The 27,347-nt window shown below is 51.9% G+C and overlaps 5 protein-coding genes across 5 annotated transcripts; 4 read left to right on the top strand and 1 right to left on the bottom strand.

The window, feature by feature from the left end:
• Positions 1-46: 46 nt before the first annotated feature.
• Positions 47-5,735, top strand: MAA_06385 (DNA repair and meiosis protein; the record flags this gene model as incomplete). Its single annotated transcript, XM_007824383.1, has 3 exons — positions 47-191; positions 266-449; positions 506-5,735. The coding sequence occupies 3 exons, from the start codon at positions 47-49 to the stop codon at positions 5,733-5,735; spliced, it is 5,559 nt and encodes a 1,852-aa protein (XP_007822574.1).
• Positions 5,736-8,658: 2,923 nt separating this feature from the next.
• MAA_06386 (Ca2+ transporter) lies at positions 8,659-10,531 on the top strand (the record flags this gene model as incomplete). The annotated part of the gene is made up of 2 exons (XM_007824384.1): positions 8,659-10,417; positions 10,479-10,531. 2 exons carry the CDS (start codon positions 8,659-8,661, stop codon positions 10,529-10,531), a joined length of 1,812 nt encoding a protein of 603 aa, XP_007822575.1.
• Positions 10,532-11,122: 591 nt separating this feature from the next.
• On the bottom strand, positions 11,123-16,912 carry MAA_06387 (Dishevelled, Egl-10, and Pleckstrin domain protein; the record flags this gene model as incomplete). The annotated part of the gene is made up of 2 exons (XM_007824385.2): positions 11,123-16,303; positions 16,370-16,912. The coding sequence occupies 2 exons, from the start codon at positions 16,910-16,912 to the stop codon at positions 11,123-11,125; spliced, it is 5,724 nt and encodes a 1,907-aa protein (XP_007822576.2).
• A 1,361-nt stretch (positions 16,913-18,273) lies between these two features.
• MAA_06388 (Cd2+/Zn2+ transporter protein) lies at positions 18,274-19,894 on the top strand (the record flags this gene model as incomplete). Its single annotated transcript, XM_007824386.2, has 8 exons — positions 18,274-18,358; positions 18,430-18,479; positions 18,542-18,586; positions 18,645-18,795; positions 18,847-18,927; positions 18,979-19,118; positions 19,192-19,506; positions 19,574-19,894. 8 exons carry the CDS (start codon positions 18,274-18,276, stop codon positions 19,892-19,894), a joined length of 1,188 nt encoding a protein of 395 aa, XP_007822577.2.
• An 811-nt stretch (positions 19,895-20,705) lies between these two features.
• MAA_06389 (uncharacterized protein) lies at positions 20,706-21,890 on the top strand (the record flags this gene model as incomplete). The annotated part of the gene is made up of 1 exon (XM_007824387.1): positions 20,706-21,890. One exon carries the CDS (start codon positions 20,706-20,708, stop codon positions 21,888-21,890), a length of 1,185 nt encoding a protein of 394 aa, XP_007822578.1.
• Positions 21,891-27,347: the final 5,457 nt, after the last annotated feature.

The raw sequence follows: 27,347 nt of genomic DNA, 5'->3' as shown, positions 1-27,347 counted from the left end.
ATGCCTGAAGAGCGACCCTATTGTGACGACCTACAATATGGAAAACATGGCCCATTACGACACCAACGGCCCGAAGAATGGGGTCAAATCTGTCGAGGGCCCTGGAGAACAGAACGGCGTATCGCGACCGTTCACGCTGCAGGAGTCGTTGCCTTATTCTCCGCAGACATCCACAGTACCTTTTCTACCTGGTAAGAACCTCGGATTTGTAACGACGCCATTGGTGGATTGTATGAGGCCCTTGAAATACTGACACAACAGCTAGATATCATCCCGGACCCAAGCGTCGGATCTGGATCACCATCGCTTCGAATCTCGGATTTGTTCTCAACGCAAGATTATGATAGAGTAAACCAGGAAGCTACGAGCCAGCCACACGGTGCAAAGAACCTGAAGCAGACAGTCGATCATGTTTTGCATGATCTGAAACCTTCAAAGAGAACCCAGTAGTCAGTGGAAATGATTTTCATGCTCATCGTATGTATGCTATGCTAACCGATGCTAGTAAATTTCCCACTGTGCCCAACGGAGCGCCGTCAAGTTCGGCGGCATCGACTCACAATAGAAGCATTTCTCAAGGTCTGTCACCGATAGCCAAGGCCGTATACGAACGAGTGGGCAGCTTCTTCAAGGCCACGAAGCCAAATATCAGCAGCCCTAAGCTGGTGAACGGAGAAGCAGAACAGCCTTTGAAATTGGCTGCCGACTCAGTATCTCAAAGTCCAACTATTCATGTGCAACCGCAAAGCACGGCGAAGAATAACGCAGGCAGTGGTAAAACTAAGATAGAGATTGCGATTTCCACGAAACAGTCATTCGATCGCTCGCAATATGCTGAAATTTCATATGATCATTCCGATCAGAATATAATCACCCCGCATGATCAGTTAATTGTGGAAGCGCAGCAATACAGCCAGTCAAATCCATTAACCGCAAAGGCTTCTATCGTTGTTAATAACGCCGGTCTTCGCATTGAATTACCAACGTCTGGAATCAAGAGAGAGGATTATCAAGAGTTCAAGGTTGCTCCAGATGCACCCGAGAATCTCTCGTTTAGGCGAAAAGAGAGGCAGCAATTTGAGGACGGTCAGGACATTATTGGGGCTAGTCTCGATCAACGACAGCGAGGGGAGGCTGCACTTGACTCCCTTGACGCCCTCATGCGTCAGGTTTTCTCAGCAGTTGGCGGCGCCTTGGTTATGGAACCGGGGTTGGAACACATTGTTACGCTGACGGCAGATCAAGAAGCCTCAATGACGGCCACAACGCAACAGAAAATGCACACCGCTATTCAAAAGGTCATTGGCTTGAGGAGCTTCAATGCTGTTCCTCTTGAGAATCTCCTTAGAGTCATGAAGCTGAGCGAAGCTAGCTTGAAACAAGCTGAAGGTCTCGACATCCGTGTTGATGAAAGCTGGGATGAAGCGGCTGTTGAATCATGGGTTCAGCAACTCGGAGAACTGCAAACGGCTCTTAAATCCGCACGAACTTGCCTCCGAATAATGTCTGGATGCAGAGAAGACAAGCAGCTATACTCAGAAGCGGTTATTACCAAATGCGTCAACATATACAAGGCTGTAACCGAGGATATTGTTATGCCTCTTGTCGAACTTCGCAATTCTGGCAGTTCGGGTGGCTTGTTCAAGCTTATCCAAAAGCACAAGAAGACAATTGCCTCCGTCTTTGTCTGCTGTCAGAAACTATCGGCTCTTCTTGCAGAGCTAATCACCAAGATTGAATTGTCAGAGACAGTCATTAACACACTCGAATTCACTTCATCCAAGCTGATTTTCGTGGAGAACGCCTACTTGGAGAAAGATTCCGCCATTGGCCTGCAGAAATTTGATGGAATTCGCTCAGTTGCTATGGATATGCTCTGCCAAATCTTTTTGATTAAACCGGAACAGAGACAAGGCATCATTGATGACATACTGACTTCGTTGGAGAAGCTTCCTGTGGGCAAACTGAGTTCCAGACAGTTCAAGCTAGCCGATGGCGGCAGTATCCAGCCTGTTTCGGCCCTTATCATGCGCCTCGTTCAAGCCAGCTCTGGTCGAGTTGGAGGTGGCAATGGTGCTGGACAAGGCTCAAACATCCGAGCCATGGATATAGATGGACTGGGAGAGGATGACGAGGACGATAGACCGTTGAAGCGGAACCAAGCTACTGCCACCATCCTGAACGAGGAACAAGGCGCTCAACAACCTGCAGTGGCAATACAAGAATTAGAAGGCGTTGCCGCCCCATTGATTGATACTGCAGCTCGGAATGCGTCTTATGTCATCAACTTTATCGTCAAGCGAGCCATGGGCTCAACCAAATCTGGAGATACACCCTATCGCAACCTCCTCGATCTTTTCGTTGACGACTTCACGACATGCCTTGATTTGCCAGACTGGCCTTCCGCAGAGCTCCTCCTGCGCTTGCTCATGGTTATGATGGTGCAGCTGTTCGAGGCACCTAAAACAGCAGCGCCAGCCAAAAATATGGCTTTGGAGCTGCTAGGAACCATGAGTGCTGCCATATCGCGCCTCCGGTCCCATGTGAAGAAGTCTGCAGGCGCATTTATAAGCAGTGATGCTGGCGAATACTCACAGTACCTATCTGATCTGGCGACTCACTGCCTCGAGCAGAGATGCCCAATGGAGAACATTATTGCTTGGGCCGGACCGTATCGAGGGGTTCTCGAGTATCTGCAAGAAAGAAGCTCCGAGGATCCCCACCTGTCCAGCGCAGTGTCTTTTCTTATATCTGACTGGGCGACTAGAGTCCATACCACATACGACAACATACAAGACAATGACTCGGAAGGCGATAAGGAGCTGGGCCGATCGGCGTTTCGGTTGCGAATGATGATAGAAAACCGTCAATGGTTGGCAAGCGAATACACATTCAAAGCAGTCACGACTAGCCAAGCGAGATTTGCATTTTCGGTCATTTTGTTGCGATCACCTTTCTGTGAGTCTTTCGGCAAGATTCTGAATATTCTGTTGGGCTCCATGGCAAGTGACCAAGCCACAGTCCGCAGCAAGAGCTTGAAGAGCGTCAACCAGGTGCTTGAAACGGATCCCTCGATCCTGGATGGCGACTCGACTGTTATTCAGCTTATTCTGGATTGTGCCAGTGACTCTTCAACTCAAGTCAGAGATTCGGCTTTGGGATTATTGGGTAGCTGCATTAGCATGCGTCCAGTCTTAGAAGCGTCGCTTACACCCAAGATTATCGATCGGTTCCAGGATGCTGGCGTGGGTGTGCGAAAGCGAGCAATGAAGCTGGCCCGTGATATTTACTTGCGGAATCGGGGCAAAAACCTGCGCAGCGCCATTGCCAATGGTCTGCTCCGCCGCATTCAGGATCCTGATGAAGGTGTGCGGGACCTTGCTCGGCAGATGATTGAAGAAGTTTGGTTTGCGCCTTTTTATACCAACGAGAACACTGCAAGCTTCGAAACGTCACTTGCAGAACATGTGTCACTTGTTATCCAAACTGTGAAGGGGGGAACTGTCACCGAAATTCTGGACAAGGTGTTACAGACTATTCTCAAGCCCGGCAGCAAGTCTCTGGATGGACCATTTGGAGTCTGCTCGAGGCTGGTCGGAATCATGTTTGGTTTGATTGACAACCCTGAGTCGGAAGATCCAACCGTTCCATCTGGTCGCGACGCTTTGCAAGTACTTACCATTTTTGCCAAGGCTGACCCAAACCTTTTCAACTTTGAGCAAATTAAGCTGCTCAAGACGCAACTCGCCAGCTTTACAGGTGCCGATGAACTAGCTGCCTTTCGAGCGGTCACAGTAATTTACAAACGAGTGCTACCACAACTACCCAATGTGCATACCGAGTTTTTGGCCGACGTACGATTGCAGCTACTCAAAGGTATTGGTAAAATCTCATCTCGCGGAGCCTTGGACGACCTGATTGCGTGTGCTCATACTGTATGCGAATTGCTCAAAGACTTTGCACCGTTAGGCAATCTCGTTGCGTCGAGCTTGGTGGGAATACAAAAGCTGAGCAAGGTACCGTTAGACGCCAAGCGTCTTAATCTTGTCGCTGCCTATTCGATCATCGTAGGCAGCGTTGGAAAACATTGCGATCTCGACAAGCAAGCTCGCATCTTTCGAGAGAAGTTCCCTGGCTGGAAAGGGGACTCAGTGCCGAAGCTTATTGTCGACATTCTCTCACCATTCTCATCGCCTCAACAACCACTCGACGCACGAAAAGCATCTATTGAAGCCATTGGCCTTGTCTGCCAATCTTGGCCTCGTAATTATGATCTCGTTAAGGTGTACACGGCATTCCAACAGGTGTTCCAGGATAAGATACCTATTCTTGAGACAATGATTCTAAGATCCTTCAAAGAATTTCTCGTGACAGAAGAAAGACGATCGGAAGCAGCTGCTGAAGCTCCGAAGGAGAAGAACAAGGAGCTTACAGTCATGGGGGGAACCAATTTTGATGATGTTGCCAGTGGGGCTACACAGCGTTTCCTCAAAGAGATTACTCGGATTGCCTTGTCAAGCCAAGACGAACATGCATTCTTGGCCATGGAAGTCCTGGGCAGCATCAATCGTCAAGGGCTGACTCACCCAAAGGAGACTGGCGTGACTTTGATCACGTTGGAAACCTCTGCGAATAGGAAGATTGCAGAGCTGGCCTATTTGGAACATCGATCCTTGCACGAAAAACATGAGACTGTCCTAGAGAGAGAGTACGTTAAAGCGGTTCAGTCTGCGTACAATTATCAACGAGATATTGTAAAGGACTCGCATGGAGCAACTATGGAGCCGTTCCAGTCGAAGCTTCATCTACTCATGGAAGTTTTGAAAATCAGCAAGATGAAAAATCGCCAACGATTTTTGGAGAAATTCGTTGGTCAAGCGGACTTTGAACTTGGGAAGCTGAACGTCAAGGCTGAAATGCCATATCAGGTAGACTTTGCACGTTTTATTGCCGAAAACCTTGCGTTCTTTGAGTACCACTCGATTGGAGAACTTCAGACTACGGTCAACATGATTGAGAAGATGGTTGCGAGCACTGGTGCCAGTGTGGCCCAAGCGATTGAATCCGAAGTATTCAATGTGCGCATGGATGTGGATCAGGAAGAAGAGCAGACAAAAACTCTGTTGGAGGGAGATGTGCCAGTTGGTGTGCCAGTTGGCGGAACTCAGCCCGATGTACCGCCTCCCGCCGTCCCGGTGCCAACCCTCTCGGTAGAACCGCAGCGCCTCCGACAACTGACGTCTGGATCGATTATCCTACTCTCCCTCTGGGAGGTACGAACTCACTTACGCAGACTCTTTGGCATGGGCACGAATCGACATGACAACCGTGCGAAGGCTCTAGCAAAGGATCTGAATAAAACACCCCTAAAGGTGCAAGGCGTTCACGGCGAACGAGTGTGGGACGAAATCGTATCTCACATGAATGGGCTTTCCAGCCAGGAGAGCATGGTACAAAAGTGCAAGGCTTTCGTGGAGTTGATGAATGTCGACAAGGAGTTCAAGGTGGCTGAGGAAGATGACGAGATGGGTATGGGCGGCGGGCCAAGCACCCCAAGCGAAGGCGAGGACGATGATGACGGAGGTGACAGGGGCCGCAAGAGAAAGGCGGCGGGAACCCCAGGCGGACGTAAGAAGAGAGCTCGTTCGGGGTCGCAGACACGCAAAAGAGGCCGACCGCGCAAGCAAAGCGTGGAACAGAGCGACGACGGAGACTTTGACGGAGACTGGATCTAGCCGACGAGTGGCAGGAATATTTACTAACTGGCGAGCGGCATGCTATGAAGAACGGCGTGATGAGTTGTTATTGAAATTATATTGGTACGTTATCCCATATATGATACGACGGTAGCTGGGCGACTCGGTGCAACATGGCGATGATGCGAGACTGGGGCGTTTTGACTTTTGTTTTTCCATTTCTGTTTTGTGTGTCTACATCTATGATACCTGAGCATCTTGCTCCCATACAGGAGGACACGGAGCTGGCTGTAAAATTACATATACATAAGACAACTGAAAGCTTATTCTCGGGCATGTTGCAGAGACGACGAGACTTGGTCAGGGCAGTGTCGACATGCAGTGAATTGAAGGCATGGAAATAATGAAGTTACATGTGTTTGCCCAGTGTGCGCCGACAGTGCTGACGTCGGCTTGGTGGTCTTATGTGCAGCAGCATTGAGGCGCACGGTGCGCACCAGACGCTGGAACATGTCAAAGTGCATACATAGGCACGCCCAGCTTGTGTCGCGAGGTGGCAGAGATGCTGGCTGCAGTACTACTACAATGTACTGTACATGCAATGCATGTTTGCGTCACGAGGGGCCCGCCGCGACCACCAAGAGCCGTCAAGGGCAAGGGTACAAGGGTCCAAGGGCCCAGGCCGCCACGGATCTTGGCGAACGGGTGCCCAGCCGGTAAATGCAGCCGAAGATCTCAAGCAGACATGAGACTGGCGTTCCTTGTTCCTTGGCACCGAGAGTGCTTGTACTACTACTACGGAGTAGTCACTACGTTAAGTACTTTACTATGAATATACTGCTGCGAAGCAGGTGGATGGAACGAACACAGACGGATCAATCGGGCAACTGCGAGATTTGCGAGGCGATGCCTGTGAGCATGAGCAGGCAGCAAAGACGATGGTGCCCGGCTGGCTGGACCTGGTGATGCTTCCTGCGCGGTGCCACACCTTAGTTTTGGTGCTTGCGCTGTGACTGTTGAGATCAATTGATCTTGGGCGGTGCATCTGGGCGCCAGCAGGAGCCTCTCTCTGCCCTGGCGCCGCGCCATTTGAGTTTCAGACTGTACTGAAATCCGGCTCGATAACATGCACAGCCATGGCCCATGCCGTTTTGTTGCGTGACGCACAACTGCACAATACGCGCACAACACGTGCACAACACCTCGCATGCCTGGGTACTCCGTAGACCGACCGTGTCTGCGATGGCACTGCAAATGGCCGCATGGCCGCAATGGAACTGTAGATGGGTGTCTCTTCTTTGTTCTGTATTGGTACTCGTCTGTGACTGCCGTGACTGCCGTGACTGCCTACAACTTGAAAGTGCTCGCTTTGTTCGCTCCTTCCCTCTCTCTGTTGGCTGTGTGCAATGCCCGCCAATGCATTTTGCCATCCGACGACGAGAAAGGCTCGAGAATGAATTTTTACGTATAAAGACGAGCACCTTTTGCTCCTCACCCTGTGTTGATTCCCCCCTCCCTCACCATCGACGCCTAAAGCCCACATTCGAACAAGATCGCACCGGCATCATCTGGTCTTCTCGGTGCCCAGTCGTTGCAACCTACGGTGAGACCCAACACGTGGCCGACGTCAGCAAACGCAACCAACGCGAAAAGCTTCAACACGGCCTTGCCATCCGCATCAGTTGCCCGATTGGGCGTATCCATCACCTGGTCGATTGCCCAGCAAACATCAGAGTGTCAGTCAGTATTCGAGACTGTGTGAATCTGGAACCCGGCCCGGCATACATTCAATTTTGACCCTCGGCTGTTACTTAAGAAATTCATTGACGCTTCCACAAGCCAGCACAGAATCAAACAGAGCTGGGAAGAGTCAGACAGCACACGAAGCGACAGAGTCTGGTGGCATTTGCTGCTGAGGTCAAGGCGAACAATCACCGTGACAAGCGTGGAACACTCGACCGCGATTTGACCCCCCCCGACATCACCACTTATTATTCACTCGCGGTTTCCTTCCGGCCACAACATCATTCTGCTCTCGGGCTATCGACTAGCTAGCTAGCGCCTTGGTTGAGGCCGCCAGTCACCACGACACTTAAACCTTGATTGTGGATTGTGCATGTGGATATTAATAAGGGGAAACGCACCACAGGCACGCCAAGGTTATCCCCAGATCTCTTGGTAGCTTGGAAGCCGCAGGTTTTTGTCAACTCCCTTCCGGCCCTTTGCGTCGATCGAGACAAAAGGCTCGCCGTTTACTGCAACGCCTTTCTTGGCAGACGCGTTTTGGGGCATTTCTCTGTCTTTTTGGCAACTTTGATCTGCTTACACTGATTTGTCGCATCGGCGGCTTCGACTACCCACCACAATGTCTTCCTGTAAGTCTTCCCGTTTGATTACATGCTCCTCCAAGTTCCAACCAAGCCGGCCCCCCCTCCTCCTCTGCGTCGCTACATAACCATTTCGCTGCGAGGACTATCACGGCGCAAACTCGATCCTGCAAAGTGTACACCTGCCGGGCAAAGCTGTCGCGTCCAGAGTGGCTGGCGCTGATGGCTAGCCCATATTTATAATATTCTCGGATATAAAAATGCCGATTTGCTCTGCAGGCAGGTTCTCATGCAGACAACCGCTTGCACTGCCCCCTTGGACTGCGACCCAAGTAGCATACTTACAAAATGCGCTTGGCTCTCTCTTCAATCCGCTTGCCCACTCCACCTTGGACTGCCATCGTAAAGACTAGGCAAGGAGGAGCGGGCAGGCGTAGGGTTCAGGATCTTGCTTGGCTTCTTGGCTGGTTTTGAACGGCGCGAGCCGTATTATGCTTCCTCATCAAACAATCTTATCAATCACAACAGCCCTCAGTCCACTGTTCTTACATTATTACGTCGCCGCGCTCTGCGGCAAGCCACTTGCCACACTTGGTTGTTGATCAAAGCTAATATTCTTTTCTGGCTGGTTCGCCATGGTAGTCAATCACTTCAGGAACAAACGTGAGGCGCACATTGTCAATCGCTCAAGCGTCGACCATTGGAATCCTTTTCGGCACCTTTGGGACACTCCTGCTAATCGTCAGCGCCGTCGAGAAACGTGGGGAGGACCCGAACTGGAAGCGCAGACTGGTCAAGACGGACGAGATTACGGTGGAAGGTTGGCACATGCTCCCACTGCACCAAACCCCAGCAGTGGTGGCATCCCGAGGGATCCGTCCAACGCCGATACCATCACCAGCTCCGGTAAGGAGAGCGACGAAGCGACGAGGACAAGGAGTGTCCATAATGGAGAAGAGAAGGTGGCCCTCAATCAATTTTTGGGGCATGATAAATCTGGGGGCCTGCGAAACCGAAGGCCCGAAGACGATGCCGCAAATCTGGAAGGCGACCCTTCCGTGGCTCAACCAACAGCAGACGATAATGGAAAGATGAAGAAGAAGGTCAAGTCGGGTTTAATCAACTGGCATCTTAAGCCGAAGGAGCCTTTTACTGTGGCAAATCAACTGCAGCGCACCTTTTTGAGCTCATGGATCAACATTCTCTTGCTCGCTGCTCCCGTCGGCATTGCCTTGAATTACGTTCACTCGGTCAATCGCATAGCCGTTTTCGTCATCAACTTCCTGGCTATTATTCCACTGGCCGCTATACTCGGTTTCGCTACAGAAGAGGTCGCTTTACGAACTGGTGAAACTCTTGGTGGTCTCATCAATGCTACCTTTGGAAATGCCGTTGAACTGATCGTTGCCGTCATCGCACTGAAGGACGATCAGATCGCCATCGTTCAGACCTCCTTAATTGGATCCATTCTTTCCAATTTACTGCTTGTCATGGGGTTCTGCTTCTTTTTCGGCGGTCTGCGACGACAAGAGCAACACTTTAACCACACCGTTGCTCAAACTTCTGCTTCTCTTCTGGCCCTTGCTGCGGCATCTGTCATTGTCCCATCAGTATTCAACGTTGCGGCCTCGGCAGATATTTCACAAAGAGAGATTGCCAAGCTCTCCCGCGGTACCTCCGTCATACTTCTTATTGTCTATATCGCCTACCTCTTCTTTCAACTCCACACACATCACGAAGTCTTCAATGAGCAGAGCCAAAAGGTTCCCGCAAAGCCCTGGTCACGCAGCGGCGGCCCCAAGGGCATCAAGCAAGGTTTAGCCATGCCCAGCTCCATGATCAGTCATGCGATACCAGACCAGGAGGAGAACCAGCGATTATCGAAGATGCTCAGGAACCCCAAAAGCTTGGATGAGGAGGAGGATGAAGATGACGACCCCCAGTTGAGCTTGGCAGTTGCCATTGCCACCCTTACTATTTCTACGGTCATTATTGCCTTCTGTGCTGAGTCCATGGTTGGCTCTATCGATTCGATTACTAAAAGTGGTGGCCTGACTCAAGAGTTTGTCGGCTTAATCTTGCTTCCCATTGTTGGGAATGCTGCCGAACACGCAACAGCTGTCACTGTCGCCATAAAGGATAAGATGGACCTTGCTATTGGTGTTGCTGTAGGCTCTAGCATGCAGGTTGCTCTGTTCTTGATTCCACTGCTTGTTGTTATTGGCTGGGGAATGGATAAAGAGTACATGGACCTGAGCTTTGATATTTTCCAGGTTGCGGTCATGTTTGTTGCCGTTTTGTTGACCAACTACCTGATTGGTGATGGCAAGAGTCATTGGCTAGAAGGGTTTCTCCTCATCTGCCTCTGGGGCATTATTGCTGTTTGCTCCTTCTGTAAGTGTTTGCCGTCCCGCAATACAATCACACGTACCACGGTGCTAACGATACTGAACAGGGTATCCCAACACTAGCCTCGAGCAAGCCAATGGCACTGGCACCACACATTAATCATCTGTCTTACAGCCTTGCATATGGCTTTTGAATTTTTTTCGCATACGAAGTTTGGATTTTCTCAAGGTTTACGAAACCTGTTGCTGCATATTTGCCTTTCATGGTCTTGATTAAGAAAGCTACTACACAAATTTGATGACTCAGTTAACCTCAGCGGCTTCTTGTCTCATATGCTGTCTCTTGTTAGAAGAGCGTTTCTTATGTCATGCTTTTTTTATGGTACTTAACATCTCTGTCATTTATGCCTCGGCGAATCGGCCGTTGGTAGACCATGTATTATTATACTTTGAAGGGAAGGCAGTTGCTTGGGGACTGATACCAATCTGGCCGCTCGCGTTTGCGAGAATATGTTGTTTTTATGTCATGTTTCATTTGTTTTAGTTTAGGATAGTAGAACGGGGAAGAAAAAGATGCCCTTTGGTTCTGACTTATTTATCGAGTACAAACCCTCTTGATTGTGGAGATGAAGATGGCCCAGGATATAAGCAGGCAATGTGGAGACCCGAAAAATATAATCAATCATACATGACGAATAGAATATGTATCTCCAACACATAAATATACTAATTACTGTTATAGAGCGGGTCATTACTTTCCTTTGGACCCCAAGCCCATCCCATCATACTGTACACTCCCCCTCCTCAAAAACGCCATAGGACTGCTCATCCGCATGCTCGCCATCGCAGCAGAATGTCCGTTTCCCACTCCTCCAGCACCGTCTCCTCCCAGAATCCCTGGCCCCAGTCCTAAAGAGGGTATACTTGCCTCTGGCACCGGTTCTAGCCCCGCAATAGACTGCGTTGTAGCCGTTGAAGCGGGCGTGCCGTGGGGACGCTGGCCCTTGTCAAGGATATCTTTGTAAAAGGCCGTGAGGGCTACTTCGTTGAGACAAAAAGCCTCGAGTTCCGTCTTAAGAACCTCGGGCTCAGACCGTCCTGCCGGGTAGGAGATTTTGGATCCGTATATAGATGCGTCGATGGGGCGGGACGCCGGCGAGAAGTGGTAGAATGTTGGGCGCACTTGGGGCGATGCGAGGGGTGCTGCGGACTCGGGCAAGTTTGTGGTTGGGTGGCCGGATACGTAGGGGGCGATTTGGGCCATGGCGCGCGTGTTGGTGTTTAGAGGGGGAAGAGGCTGTGGCTGCTGCTGCTGCTGCTGCTGTTGTTGTTGCTGCTGCTGCTCGGAGTGAACTTGGCTGCGGAGTTCTTTGTCACGAGCCATGCTGGTGCGCTTGTTGTAGAGTCTGTTTGCGAGGACGAGGAAGTCGCCCTCGTCAGTGATTTGGGCGAGCACCGCGCCTGAGCGGTGGATGTATTGCGTGTAGCTAAAGTCTGGTTTGCCCCAGGAGTAACGGACGTCTACGTCTGAGGGGAAGTTGGATGCGGCCTCCATGTCGAGGACGAAGTCGAAGTTTTTCAGGATGACGGTCTGGTAGAAGTTCTTGCTGGGGCCGGCTTGCAGGTCGAGGGAGTTGGGGTCGTAGTATGTTTCCGGGCGTTCGAGCGGTGGCCGGATGGCGAGTCTGATGCGGTACGGCTTACGGAAAGGGTTGGTTTCCGTAATGCGACAGGCCTCATTGATGGGGACCTCGACGAGACGGAGGCCGTACTGGCTGGCTTCACGCTCCCAGCTTTCTATCGTATCTTCGACGAGTTTGGACGTGGTGTTCATCCAGCCAATTCGTATATGGTAGCAGTTGTCTGGATTATGGAGGCGATCGTAGTGCAGGTCTATGCGCTCTGGGCGGTATGACCTCTTACGAGGGTCGATATCGTACTTGATCATCTTGCTGAGCACAACCTTGGGCCTATTCTTGAGCAACTGGCTGGATCCGATGGCAGGTCCCAACGACGCTGGGGACTTCGGGTCATTCGGCACCAGGGGCCGTGGCATATTGGACCGCGGGGAGTCCATGCTGCCGCCGTCTGATCCTGGCGCAGCAGGAGAGGTGACATCCCGACGTCTGCTGCTGAACCACCCCGGTTGAGGCTTTGCGAATTCCGGCGCAATCTGATAAAAGTAATTGCCGTCTCGAAAGTTGTGGCGCCGCTCGACATGGACGAACAAGCCGCGATCCTTCTCGCTCTTGGGCTCTGCATGCTCCTTTTCCTTGTCCTTCTCTTTATCTTTGCTCTTGTCCTTGTCCTTGTGCTTTGGTTCATTAGGTACCATGAGAGCGTTACCAAGTTCTTCGGCCTCCTCACGACTATCCAAGTCCTCAAAATTGTCCAGGATCCAAGTAGTCATGTCAGATCCGATAAATGCGGCATTGTGAAGCCTGAGATGCCATCGCCGGTTCCTCAGTGGCACTCCGCCATTTTCGACTGGCTGTTGCATTGCTTCCGCCAATGTCGCCAAATTCAAGTTGCCCTTTTGGAACCGCTCCTTTCTTGTCACAAGTCCGCCCTTGCGATGCGGACCCTCCAAGTTCTCCAAAATGGGAAGCGTCTCGACCTCTGCCGCAATCACCACGGACGGGTCTTCAGTCTTGTACACAATATCCAAGGGGCTGCGCCGCTTTGCGGTTGGCTGAAATCGTCGATCAGAGGGTGCCATATATCGATGCTTTTGCCAAATCTGACATAATCGTTTTATTCCCTCAATGCGCAACTCTTCTGGGTTATCACTAGTTTGGACGCGTTGAATCAAGGGGTGCTTTGGACCGAGGGGGATGAGCACGAATCTTGCTCGCCAAAATCTTAAGCTATCCATCATTTGGTCATAGTGTCCAGCCAAATATGAGTCGATTGTATTCCAATTTCTATCCATCTTTGGTGTCAGAATGTCAAAGGAACGAGTTTCATATTCAGTGTCGAATATGGTGCGAATTGCTGGCCTGTAGGCTGATGGATATCTTTGGGACTCAGCAGTGACGTCGGTAGGCTTCCGCAAATAAATGTTTACTTCAACTTCACTACCGTTGACACAGGACAATTGGTGGATCGTGTTTCCAACAGACATGAATACACTTGTTCCGTCATCCAACGGCTGATCGCGAGCGAAGACATCTGCAACTTTGATGACTTTTTGCCCGAATGCCCGTGCAACTGACGGTCCAACAATGACCTGAAATCCCTGAGAGAATCGCATGCTAATGAGTTCCTTGATAAAATCCTTTCGTGATTTGGGCTCATCGACCACGTCATCATCCAAGTTCTGATCAATATTGTAGGGGTGCCTCTGGTATTCTGCGTCAAATTGAGCCTTGGCCGGGAAATATTCAGTTGTCAGAGGAACCGCCGCAGGACAACACAACGTCTTCCATTTTTGAACCTTCATGTCAGATGTCCGTGGAAATACATGCTGCCACCGACTATATAGAATGGTGTCGTCAATTTTGTGGCGCTCGGGGTTCGAAGGATTGAGCAGCGTCAGCCAAGGCGTGATGGCTGTGGTAGGTGAGAGTGTTGAGGGCAACTCTGGTACAACGCCGGCCCGGAGTTTACTGGTATATACCTTTTGTGCGTCTTCTGCCCGTAGCGCATTGGAAAAGCGGACGTCGCTGTCTTCGGGGCGTCGCTCACGGCGTGCGCTTGCAGCAACTGGTAAAACTGACGGCGATTTGACTTGACTGACGGCCGTGCCCGGCCTGTTGAAACTATCTCTGGAAATCGGGATACTGGGTGTTGAAGGCACACCATCAGCAGTGCTGTCCGCCGTCTCGTACTTTTGCCTCTGGGCCGAGGCAGAGGATGAACGGCTGGTAATTGTTTGCGGCGTCGACGGCCTGAGATCAGAAAATGAATGCGCGCTGGAGGGCGGACGCAAATTCGATGAGACGGCAGCAGCTCCAACTGTCTCTATTTTGAGTTCAGCGGCTGCTACCTTTGGGGCGGCTATTCCGAATCCACGTTGCCCAAGGCTAATCTGCCGCATAAATTTGGGCTGTTTTATGGACGGGGCTTTCTTGAATATTGCAGTCGACGGTGGCGGCTCTGGAGATGGTTTAGGCGCAGACAAGACCGGCTTCTCTACCTCTGTTGTGGTCAAAGAGAACTTTCTGGAGGCTTGCATGTGAGAGGGTTGTAGGTAAGTTGAGGCTCTCCGTTCCGGGAGAGACGTCCCCAGCGCAGATGTATCGTCGTTTAATTGTCTCCGGGCGACATCTTCAAACTCTGTTTTATTTCTAGATGGTTGGTGTTGGTGGTAAGGACGAGCCCTGGGGAGTCTCGCTTTTGCGTCATCATATTCTTGCAGGTGCTTGCAGATAGACTTTTCCCCTGGTCGGACCAGCTTTTCAGGGACAAATTTTTGAAAGCCATATACATGGTCGAACAGCGTTTCGGGGGCTTGCTTGTTAGGGATGTATATAGTGTCTCCTGGCCGATCTGGCCGCTTCTTCGCTATTGCACTTGCTTGGACGAGATGACTTGGATAACTAGAGTCGGATTGCAATGGAGCAGTCTCGATCTCATTTGCGTCCAGGACGCTTCGCATCTGCAAGTCGTACATCCGACACCGCACCTTGAACCAGTCCTTGTCTTCTTGCTCAACTTTGTTGGATACGGTCAGCGCGATACCGGCATAGGACAATGACTCTTCCGCTGCACCGGTCCAAAACGAGACGTGTAGCCACTGGGGAAGCGCGTAACAAAACTCTTCATTAGCTCCAGTAAGGGCGAGGGTCTCGATTCGTCCGGCCAAACTATACGCTTTGGTAGGAGAGAATGAACCGGACATGGATTGATAGCTTCCGATGACAGGCGTGGGGTGGCTGGGTGTGCTATCACGACTATGAAATGACCTAGAGAGTGCATGTCCTTGGCTGTGATGCGCATCCTCGGAGAATTGAGGGTTTCGGTACTTGAAAAGTGGTACAGAATGCAGCGGCATGCTGGCCATGCAAATCAAATCAATACCAATGCCGCTTCCAACTAGAGATTCAGTAGTTCTTCGCAAGGTTTCATAGTCAACTTCGAACACACCAGGTCCAGGAGTAATCACGGCGATGGAAATTCCTGTCCTGGTAAGATCTCGATCAATGTAGTCATGTGAGAACTGAGAAGCCGCCATATTGATCGCCTCTAGCACGTTGCCGTGTATTGATAAAGAGGATTCTGCTTTGGCGGGACTGGATATACCGTCCTTTGCTCCGTCCTCGTCGGAAGGTCTGTGCCCAAATGCCCTGACCTTTTGATGATGCAAGGTGATGTCTCGGCGAAAGAAGTTGAATTCCCGCTTGAGTTGGTAAAGAATGGTCGTCCACTCTCCGCTTGCCATCTCGCTGACGACGACACGATAAAAGTCCTTATACGGGCGTCGGTTTCCGTACGGTTGCATTCCGGTGTAGTAATCGTCGAGTAGGGAGCTAGTTGCGAGATCCGCACTTATGCCGGTATCATACTCGACACGGGCGAATAGCACTATGCTGACAAGATGCTTCACCTTGAGAACCGCCCAGCGTTTGAAGAGGGCAGGCAAGAATCCATTGACAACCTTGTTGAACATGATTTCGCCGGAGGCCTCAGAATCAAAGTCCCACATCTCTCGCGCCATTTGAATAAAGAGGACATATTTGGCAGACTCGCTGCGGAAAATGGGTCTGGTGTCCTTTCCGAAGAAAGCAGAATGGACGGTGTGGCCGTTGACATAGACTGCAGTGACCTGAGCTTTGATTGTACCCATGAAGAATAGAGACTGGCCCTTATACACAGTCCGCTGCGTTAGTTCTCCAGCAGCCAGCCTCCACATGTCGGCTCTTGACAAATACTGGTCTTTGAAGGACATTTCAACATGTGTGGCTTCGACAGCAGGGTGATGCTGGTTGACCTGGTTGGAGCGTGTTAGCAATAGGAAAACGCGAGAGATGGATGGAGGCAATGTCATTTGACGTACAGGTCGCAGCAATACGTGGCAGCCCTTCTTCATAAAAAAAGCATCCGCAATATGTTTGGCAACATGCACCTCCGTGTCTGGGTGTCGAGCCTTCATCTCCTTGGACATGTCCTTGGCGACGAATATGTACGTATGTCCGGCACCGTGATCATGGTCGCTGTGGGTGCCCGAAGCTGCCCTGGCACTATCGAGGTGTTCATGGGGCTGCTTACTGACGCTTCCATAACCACATGTAGCGTTCTTCGAGTCACCTTTTAACGGTATGAGGGCCATGAGGGCGCCGGGCTTGATGTCCCCGCCAAGGTGGTCCAAGTTGAGCAGGACCTCGTCTTTGGAGTAGCCATCATTCACGGAAATAGTGCAGTGGCGCTCAGTCTTGCGTCTCTTGTCTTCCCGGATAGTGGAGTGAGTCGATGTGCTGCCGGGAGAACTTGGCGACTCTGTTGAACCAAGATCGAAGCTCACCGTGCCGGGGTGATGAATGTGGGACCATCGTGGCCCTCTGCGCGGGACTGGCGGCATGGGCCCAGCATATCGAGACATTGGGGCGGTTTGCGTCTCATCTCAGGATAGACGTCATCTGCTAAGGTTGACTAGGCCTGGCAGAATGGATGCGGATGCCGTCGTCTGATCGCGTCGTGACGTCTGGTGAAGAGTGGTTAGCTGTGGCAGAATCAAGCTCCAGGCATGATGCGCCCCACACCGCCTGCCGGATTTCAGCGACCACAGAGCTCCCTCCTGCCTCGCCTCGCTTCGCTCTCCTCCCATTCTCACGATTTGGAACTTGATTACCCCACACTCCAGCTCCAGACCTTTTATTCATTGTGTCGTTAGCTGGAACTTGATTTTGGCAGTCCTTGGGAAAGAGAAGAAAATGTCGACGTGTTGTCGAGACTCATCGGTTATACGAGGCACCGCCTGCCTACCAACCTAGGTAGGTAGGTATGGGGCGATGTAGTGAACAACGGGCCAAGGCACTACTGCATAGTCATACACACATGCACATACAAATGTAGGGCATCTCAAGCTACATGCTACAAGATACTGGGATATTGGTATTGATAATTGTACACTTGGCACTAGGCAAGTGTCTCTCCCAGAGACTATGAGTATCGACGATGACGCTTCTACCTGGCAGCGATGTATTATCCATCATGATTCACACTACCGTGGCCCACGAGTCCCACGATGATGTCGCTGGTACAAAGGCCATCCGCATGCCACAGGTGTTACCCAAGCGATGCTCTCGTGCAACTACCTTCGTCATTGATTGCTCAATTGTATTGCCACAACCATGAACACACGAGTATCAGCACCTGCCGCCTGCCCTGGTCGTTGATGGTTCATCTGACCATCCGGGGCACAACCACAATTGGGGTATATGCGTGATTTCTCGGGAGATATAAAACATGAGGCACCCCTAGGAAAGTTTGTTGTCGAAACATGTCTCAAGTCTGCCAGAACAGGCAGCTTCCTGGTAGATGTGCCGCCGTAACTTTATGCGATTTGATTGCAACGGTAGATCCCTCGATGCTACCCCGACGTTACTATAACCAACAAACTTCAAACCAGCTTTCCTGGTCTATGTTTATCGACTTCCTGTTGCAAGTTAGTTTTTTTTCCCCTTTGCCAATATTCCAATCTACCTTGCACTGGCCCTGGAAGCACTAAGTTGCTAGTGTACAGCCTTGGAATGTCCCTGGCAAGCTTGATGAACATGGCCACCGACTATCAATGCCTGAAGATGGCGCAAGTTGAGGTGTTTGCGCAGCTGGCAGCAGCTGTTGGCTCCGTTTGTCACTCGTTGCAATAAAATAACTCCCGTATAACCCGTCATGACTCTTTCTTTCCTTTCGCCTCTCTTCCTTGATCTAACACCCCGGCAAAGTGTGCATTGGTCCGCCATGGCTGCATTCACCATTACACGAAAGCAGCGTCTGATGGCTACTATTGCCATTTCTGCGGCATTCTTTATCGCAGAGTTGATTGGTGAGTACAGTACCAGGGGATGGCGGTGTGCTGCGACCGAGCTTTTGTCGTTAACCCTCTCACATCTCTAGCCGGATGTTATACTCACTCTCTGGCTCTTATCGCCGATGCTTTCCACTACGTAGGGAATCTTCCGAGAGCAGACCCGAAGGTCCATTATCTATAACTAATGCACATGAATAGCTCAGTGATCTAGTTGGCTTTGTGGTGGCCTTTGTAGCCCTCACGGTTTGTTTCCTCTCTGTTTCATGAAGAATGAATGGAATATATGCTGACGGAGAAACAGGTATCCGAAGGATCTCAACCACCACCCAAAGAATTTACATTCGGATGGCAGAGAGCAACTCTTCTCGGCGCATTCTTTAATGGCGTCTTCCTTGTCGCTCTCGGCGTCAGTATTCTTGTCCAAGCGATCGAGAGGTTTACTCACACTCTCCGTATGCTTCGCTCACCCAAGTTGCGATACACGTCTTCCTAACGATGCCTAGATATTGATGAGCCGAAAGTGGTGCTGGTAGTGGGATGTGTTGGGCTCGGGCTCAACCTGCTAGTGATGTCATTTCTTCATGGTGAGTGTCACTTGTGCTACGGGTAGGCAGATGGAGAGACTAAGGAAACAGAACACGACGACCATGATCACGGACACGGGCATGGCCATTCCCACAGCCATGATTCTCACGATGATGCTGCTCATTTCGACGATGAAGCTTTCATGATGGTGGACGGCCCCGAGAACAGGGCGGAAAGTCGCAAGGTTTCAGTAAGTCACGATCTGAGGACACCTGGCCCATGTTCCGACCGTGATGAGACGGCACTACTGACAAATGGTTCAGGTGACTAGCAGCCACCATGAACATAAGCATTCTTTTGTCGCCCCCTCCAAGCCTGGGAGAGACCTCGGAATATTTGGCGTCTTCATCCACGTCGTCGGGGACGCGATTAATAACGTCGGAGTCATCGTCTCTGCAATTATTATTTGGAAGCTGGACAGTCCCGCACGGTACTATGCCGACCCGGCCATTGGCATCTTCATCGCCATCATGATCTTTTTGACTGCAATTCCTTTGACCAAAAAAAGCGGCAGCATACTCCTGCAGATCGCCCCTGGAGGAATCGACGTGGAGGACGTCAAACATGACATTGAGATGGTATTTCTTCCGCTGTTGTATGTAGACTTCATTCGCCTCGCAATATCTAACAAGGCACAATTGATAGATTCCTGGTATTGAGTCGGTACACGAGCTTCACGTCTGGCGCCTCGATCAGCGGAAAACTGTTGCATCGGCACATATAGTGGTTGACGATAGAACCGTCAAGCACTTTACCGAAAAGGCAAAAATTGTCATGGAATGTCTGCACGCGTATGGCATTCATTCCGCGACTCTTCAGCCAGAGGTCCTTCCCCCCATCACAGAGCAACATGTTGAAGATGTCTCGAATGCCAGAGAGACAACGATTCATCGGCGTCGTCTTAACCGATCAGGTTGCCAGTTGGTTTGTGGCAGTGTCTGCGGAGGGATGAGATGCTGCAACTGAGAAACTGAGGAGCGTTTTCATTCTCAAGAGCGGCCGTGCCTTGAGAGAAGACTGGAAGTTGGTATTCAAGCTACAAGTTGACACACGGATCAACTGATGAGAGGGCCACGAGAATACGGCTGGCATGGATTTGAAGGGTCGTGAGTTATTAACAATACAAACATCTATGTGAACCAAGATGCGTGAAGGCATGCCGCTGAACCAAGCCTGTCATTGATCCCAGTCTACTTTAGAGTCGACTATAAAACTGACATGTATCTATGGCGATTGTCTAACAAGGTACGAGGAAGCTATTATCGTATCTGGTTTCTTAGTTTCCAATTTGCAGATTTCGCTATATCCAAGAGTCTCGGACAACACCTTGATGGGAGGATCGTAGCCACGTCTTATTACAAGACGATGCCAACTTATATAGTTGCACCCTTCTTTTAAGCTTTTTATTCATACAAAATAGTTTATTGAATTGAAATAATAGCAGCTAGAAAAGTGGAGCAAGTGCTCTTGAATCAATCAGCGCCTGAATCAGCACAGCTCGGCCGTTCGGCGTCGGTGTTCGGATGGAAACGCAGTCGACATCTCGGTGAATTCATTGGCGGGCCAAATACACACATACAATACACGTAGCACGCGTGCATTCATCACACGAGTTTCTCCTCATGCCTACTACCACCATCAAAATCCTTCATCCCCATCCCCCCATCCCCCCTGGATCCGGCTGTAGCTAGTCTCCATCCTTCCGGCACTTGGCACTCGGCCAGGTTTCTCTGATTCGGGCCCAACGCAGCAAAAAGAGCATGTTGTATACGTGTACATGGCCGAATTCGCGCCGTTCCCCAAGCTTCCCGCCGAAATCCGCCTCGCAGTCTGGGAGCTCGTCCAGCCACCGCCCCGAATCATCGGCCAGGTGCCGTGCCGCTCATGCTGGGCCGAGTGCTTCGCGTGGAGGAGGGGACGGGACGCAAACTGCTCCCGGCGGCGGCAGTGCGAGCAGCGCAACCACCCGGACTGGCGGGTGAGATACATTGTCCACCCGAGGCGGGACGCCGTGTTCCCCCTGCTACACGCGTGCCAGGAGTCGCGGGCGGTCTGGCTGCCGCGGTTTCACAGGCCGGCGGCGCGGCACCTAGTCTGCGAGACGGGGGTGGCGTCCGCGGACGAGGGGGACCAGACGGCCGGCGTGAGGTTCGACGTGCCCTTCATCAACTACGAGGCCGACATCCTGACCGTCTTTGACGACTGGGCGTTCGCGGGGGCGCTTAACACGGTGGACCGCCGGCCGCAGACGGAGCAGGGCGAGCTCGACCCCTTTGTCGGCCTGCGCCGCGACAGCATACGGCACGCCGGCTTCTGCGAGTCGGCCGAGGAGCTGTGGTCGGCGCTGCTCAGCCTCGACGCGAGGACGCTGCCGCGGCTGCGGTCGCTGTCCCTCGTGCGCATGGGACCGCTGCCCCCGGGGGAGGAGACGGAGAGGAGCGCCCCCGGCGAGATGATGTGTCCCGCGCTGTCCCAGGGCGTCGACTGCGTGGTCCGCGACGTCGCGTTCCCCGGGGACGCGTACCACGCCTTCTTCCACCACTGGCGCTCGCGGGACGAGCTCTTTGAGCCTCGCTCCGAGCTGCCCTTGTTCAAGGCGTTTCACCGGTTCTGGAAGGCGTTCCTGTGGCATCTGCTCAACCGCGAGGCGAGGAGGGGCTTCGGCAGGGACTACTCGAGCTGGTGGACGTTTATGGAATACGTCGGCAGGTCGGGCGTCGACGCCGCCGGCAGCGTCTGCGTGCTGAGCAAGGTGGACGGCTGCGGAGCCGGGGGCCACGGCCACGAGGACATGCTGGACTGGACGCCGGCCTTCCAGCTGCGGTGCAGGCTGCTCTGCGAGGAGGGCGAGGCGCACGGCTTGAAGGCGTTGAGGGAGGCCAACGCGGGCAAGGTCGGTGGCATCAGTGAGAGGGCGAGCTTGGAGAGGCTGTTGCCCGGGGAATATGTTTCCGGCTGGTGACCAACAAGGTGCAGTTTATTAGCGACGGGCACTGGTACAAGACTGCCCCAAAGATATATGGATGGCGTGGTTTTTATGATTTACGAAGAAATGACTCGGTTGGTTGCTTTTACGTAGGCCTTTGAACGAGGACAAGACTATGTCTATTTGCTTGACCGTGGTTGAGGCTTTCGACTTGCAGCAGCCTCTTTCTTCTTCACCTTGGGCACAGACCAAAGTGTTTGACCTTGCTAGTATTCCCGTGTTCCATCACCAAGCGGCTCCAACACAATATTCAACATGACAACAGCGGGCATGATGCCGCAGCCCGTGTGCCGGTTCTCCACTCGATGCGCGGCTGAAGGAACCAGGGCGTGCCAACTACTCTGTTGAAGCATGAAATTCCCGCAAGCCCTGCCCCATTTGAAATATGTATGTATGTTGTCTGTACGGTGTGATATCTCTCGCGTGATATTTCTTACTTCAGCGTTGACCACTCTGTCTTGGCATCACAAAAGCACAACGTCCGGGCTCGGCGGGTCAGGAACAAACAAAAAGCAAGGAAACGGCGCATAATGTGATGACTCGGGCTTGACGACACATGGGCATCACGGACAAAAGACCGTTTCTCTGCCGGCCCCGATGATGGAACCTGTCTGGGCACGTGTGTACATGCGTCTTATTTCTTTTCAACGCCATGCGGAGGACCATTCCAAGAAAAAAAAAGAAAAAAAAAATTCATTCGGGACGAGCAGTCGGCGCTATGATTGCGGTTAAACGCACGGTTGACTTAATTTGGACATGCAGTAAAATTGCCCCGTCACACGCACGCCCGTGTATGTACATCATCATTCGTAGCTCCAGTAGGGCTGAGGGAGAGAAAAAAGGTGACGGTGATGAACACGCATGAGTACCAACATATTGTGAGCAGTCACCCTGGGGCCACAATCCTGTAGTAGCTTTTGCTGCCTTGTTCGTCGTCACATAATTCCGCGTTACAAGGTGCTCGCCATAAACATTGAATGGATGGGAGAGCCGCAGACGCCACCCGAGGGCGTTGAGTTACTCCGGCTCTATAATTCGGGCTTCCGTTCGGGAAAATAACATCTCGGTTGCCATCTATTGGAGGCGGAGGCTCAGAGCACCTGCCGTGGGAGGTACATGTGCATATTCATCGACAGCTCTGGAGCGTAGCTCAGACCGACAGGAGGGCGGGTTCATCTGTTGATCGGCGCCGGATGGACATCGGTGTGTAGGTGTACGTGCGGCGCACAGGGGCGGAGTGTCCAAGTCTTCTTCTTTGTGGCACGGCTCGGCCAGACACGTTTCGAAACAAAAGTCGATTTGAGAAGCGCAGAGGGCGACCAAGTTGGTAGCTAGATCCGAAGCTGTTTGGCGGACGTGGCTCCGTAGATACAGAGTACGCCGTAAATGGAGCTTCAACAAAGGAGCAACGCAACGGCTTTTGCCGCCTCCCTTTTCCCTCGGCCCCCCGACCTTGGCTTGGTTCACACGCCATTCGCTACTTGAGTACCTGGTATTACCTGCCGTTGGTCACGTTTGGCCATGCCGTGCAACCAACCATGCACGGAATGGGCCCCGGACCCCTTCTTTTCCCTACGCCGGCGCCGGATCCAACACATCTGGATCCTGGTGTGGCAAAAAGTGGCCGGCATGCGAACGACGGGATCCCCATTGGGCACCAACTCCTCTGTGCCTCCGCGTCAAAGGTGACGGACGTGCTTGAGTACTCCGTACGGTACGCGCAATTGGGTCTTTTGGAAGTCGCGCTGGGCAACCGAATGCTCAGATCCCATGTTGATACGGAGTACACCAGACCTTTTCTTTTGCTTGTCCAAGGCACAAGAAGAGCCTCGTGCTTCCGGGAAGTGAGTTTCGCTGGGGGGAAAGACTGACCGCAAATGCTTCCAACGTCAGATTGATATGTCTCGACGAGAACCAGAAGTATTAAAAAAAGGGGGGGAGGGGGGTCAGGTTCGTGGTTTGTCCATCCAAAAAAAAAAAAAAACGCACAAAAAGCTATATCACCACTTTCTACAGTCCCCTATCCCAGCCCAATCACTTTACTTGCAACATGATGAAACTGAGTAATAAAACGAGGGGCCAAAAAAACAAATAAAAAAAACTCAGCCTGATCGTCAGGGGCCCATGCTTTCGACTCCTCTTGTCAGCGGGACCAAAACGTGACTGTGCCGGGCGCCTCAATTACTGCGCTCATCTCCCGACGGGCCCGTCGACCCTTTGTCTTTGTGTAGTTGAGAAGCTGAATATTACTTGTCCGTGCAGATAGATACAATATCGAGTATAAGCAGCATGGCAATCATATTGCTCGGACGAGAGCCGAAGAGAAGGTTGGGAGTGGAGCTGGTGGAGGAAGGGCTTTCCACACCGCAATTTTGGCTGGCGACAACCCTCGTCATTTACTCCGTGCTGGGGGGTTTATTGCAGAAAAGTGCTTTTGATCATCGTCGTCAAGGAGAGAGTGCTCGAGCCATAAGGCTGGTGCGCTCGGCCACTGGGCTGTTGGTGCAAGATCTATTAGATACGTTCAAGCCGCCATGCGCTGTAAGCAATCCTGAGAGGCCTATATTATGTCCGAGAGCCACCGGGATCATTGCCATGGTGTTGGGCCAAAATAATGGTATGAATACTGGTGTCATTGAGAATGTACAATGTTGGTTGTAGTATTAGTTCTGGGTCCGAGCCTGGGCCTATTTGGCTAGTCCGGCGTACTGTCCAGCGAGTATTGATGATGACATCGAAATGAAGCGGCCATGATGCTGCTGCTATTGTCCGAGCAGACAGACACCACCAGACTTGGAGTACCTAGCCAGTCAACGTCAACGAGTCGAGACGCACACTAGTACTCCGTACACCGAAGGATAGATAATACCACCATTTGCAGCTGGTACGGAGTGTGTAATATTGTACATACATACTCCGTACACATCCAAGTACAATGTAGTTTTCAACGCAGTCGTCGTCCCCGCACTTTCTTCCGCAGCATAGTATGGCATATAATTATGCGAGCGCATGTGAGATGGACGCAGGCCAGGCTGAGCATGACGGCCCGATGGCCCTGCTGGCCTTGGTAATGCACATCCTACCGCCTATGCGGCTACAGTTGCCTGCATCAGTTGCCACCATCTAGAATCGGCGGGCCGCAGGACGAGCCTTGAATTTGACTCGCATTTTGCTTGGTCAAGACACGATTGGCATTGCGGAGGTGGCTGTCATTAGGCGACAGATCGCCGAGAAGGACAGCCTGGCAAGGCCAGCAAGCAGCAGGGCCCAGGGACCAATTCTGATTCAGTCGCATTATTCGACTTGGAAAGGCTTGATGAGAAAGGGAGCAAAGCCGCTGGGGCAAGCTGCAAGGCCATCAATAATTGATGAGCTATATGAAGGGCAAGGCTCGAGATCCAAAACATTAGCTCCTGCCACGACCAGGCGCTAGTACTAGTAACAGTAGTAGTAGTAGTAGTACCCCGTACTCCTTGACAAGTCGAGGGGACGTATCTACCTAGGTGCTCCGTAGCTGGGGAAAGGCTGTGGGCGTTGAAGTGCAAAACTCGGGGAAAGGCTGTCGTCGGTGTAGCAATGGGGGCTGAACTGGTCTAGAACCGGCAACGCGGAACAGCAAATTCTGGTGTTTGATGAGCAGGTGAGTTGGAATGCCTTGGGGAATGCGCCGAGCTGTGTACTATCTGAGGGCAGCGTGTTTTGTGTGTGTACGGAGTATGTATGTGCATGTGTTGTACAACATGCGAAGATCCCGTACCAAGTAACCCGCTGGCCTGTGCCAGTTTCCAGCTTGAAGACCGACTCCATTACAACACTGGCAGATGTGTGTGTACATTCAGAGTACATGGTATAAAACATGCAACGGCATGGAGGGTACCCCGGTAGTTCCTCAATACGGACTGTGCGTCCATCCAGTTGGGCCGTTGTCAACTTCAGCAGCGGCCTGAGCTCGGTGAAGGGTTCAGATGTCGGTTCCAATGCAGAACACCAGGTAGGTCAGCAACCGAATACAGCGCTGGCTGTCTAGTAGTACCGACCTTGTTTTCTGTGCGTGCAGCTGTATTGTACTGCACAACCGAAGGCGCCAGCTATGCTGTACGGAGTGCTCGACGGAATGCTCCGTACAGGATTGTATTGTAGCCACTCCGTGTCCCGTATGGCATTCACAAATATTGTCATGGTTATGCACCAGGATTGAAGGCGTGACTCGCATGGGGCGGAGATGGCGGTTTGTGGCACCACCCCAAGGTTCGGGGACGCCAAAGGGCTGGCTGGCATGGACAAAATTGCCTTTTTGCTGTGATTGGCATCCTGTGAAGGTCGGTTTCCTTTGGTCCTGGTCGGCTCGAGGCGCGTTGGCACAAACAGCATATGTTGGGGTTCCCACATCGAAGACTCCTTGCCTTTCCCTGCCCTCCACCTCTTATCCCAGCATCAAATACATGTACTGGTACGTATGTATTCAGTTTGTACAGCATGCCTGCCGGGGCTGTGGGCTGGTTGGTGCTCGTATGAGGGCTCGTGTGAGGATTGGATTTGGCAGCTCAGTACTCCGTAGGCGAGAGACGAGAATTGCTTCCCTGTTCCCTGTCGGTGATTTCTCGCCGACCATTCTCCGCGCAAAGAAACCCCATATTACGTGCCCTTCGTGGGCATATGTACATGGGCAAGGTCCCGCCTGTCTGACTTGCGTTGCTCGCTGCCCGCTGGTGCTTGGCTCTGCATGCTGCTGATGACGGAGGGCTGGTTTTTAATTGAATGCATCTGACCTCGCGTCACCGCATCATGTCGTCACCCAAACAGTCAGCCGGAGACTGGAGGTGTTGGACGGCGATCCGATGATTGTCGACCACGCTTCTTGTGTGCTTCGCGGGTGTTGGATTGGCAGTCGGTAATGGATGCCAGTCGACCCGAGTTTCTGGGTCTGTCGCCCTGTCGCCCACCCATGGCCACATGCATGGACGACTAGACAAAGCCAAAGGCATTTATAACAACCCAGTTGAGAACAAGAGCCTCGAGATGCTCCATAGACACTGGCCTTGACATGCACCGAGACTCGATGCTTCCTCTCCCCGATCACCGCCCACATAAACTTCCGTCTACTTCCCATCTTGTCTAGCCTGTCCTCTTTCTATCACGGCGAACCTCACACCTCCCCCTCCCTCACCTCAACAAGCCAAACAGTGGCTCCAAAGAACCTGTTTTCTTTCCCCTTGCCTGCTGGGCAGCAGAGCAAGTTTTATTTTGACTACTACTACAACTATTATAAAAAAACTCCCAGCCCCTCCAGTCCTGTCTGTTTCCTGCTTGGACTCTCAAACTGTCGACGGTCCGAGCCTCCTTGTGCGCAACTGCTCCAGAAATAAAGCAACTCACCTAGGCCGCTCCTTCCCACTCCTCGCGCCGCGGCATCCGGTACTCGGAGCAGGCCAG

This window comes from Metarhizium robertsii (assembly GCF_000187425.2).
Source record: "Metarhizium robertsii ARSEF 23 chromosome Unknown MAA_Scf_6, whole genome shotgun sequence".
NCBI lineage: Eukaryota > Fungi > Ascomycota > Sordariomycetes > Hypocreales > Clavicipitaceae > Metarhizium > Metarhizium robertsii.
Note: the sequence above shows the minus strand (reverse complement) of the source record. Positions and strands in the feature narration are given on the sequence as shown.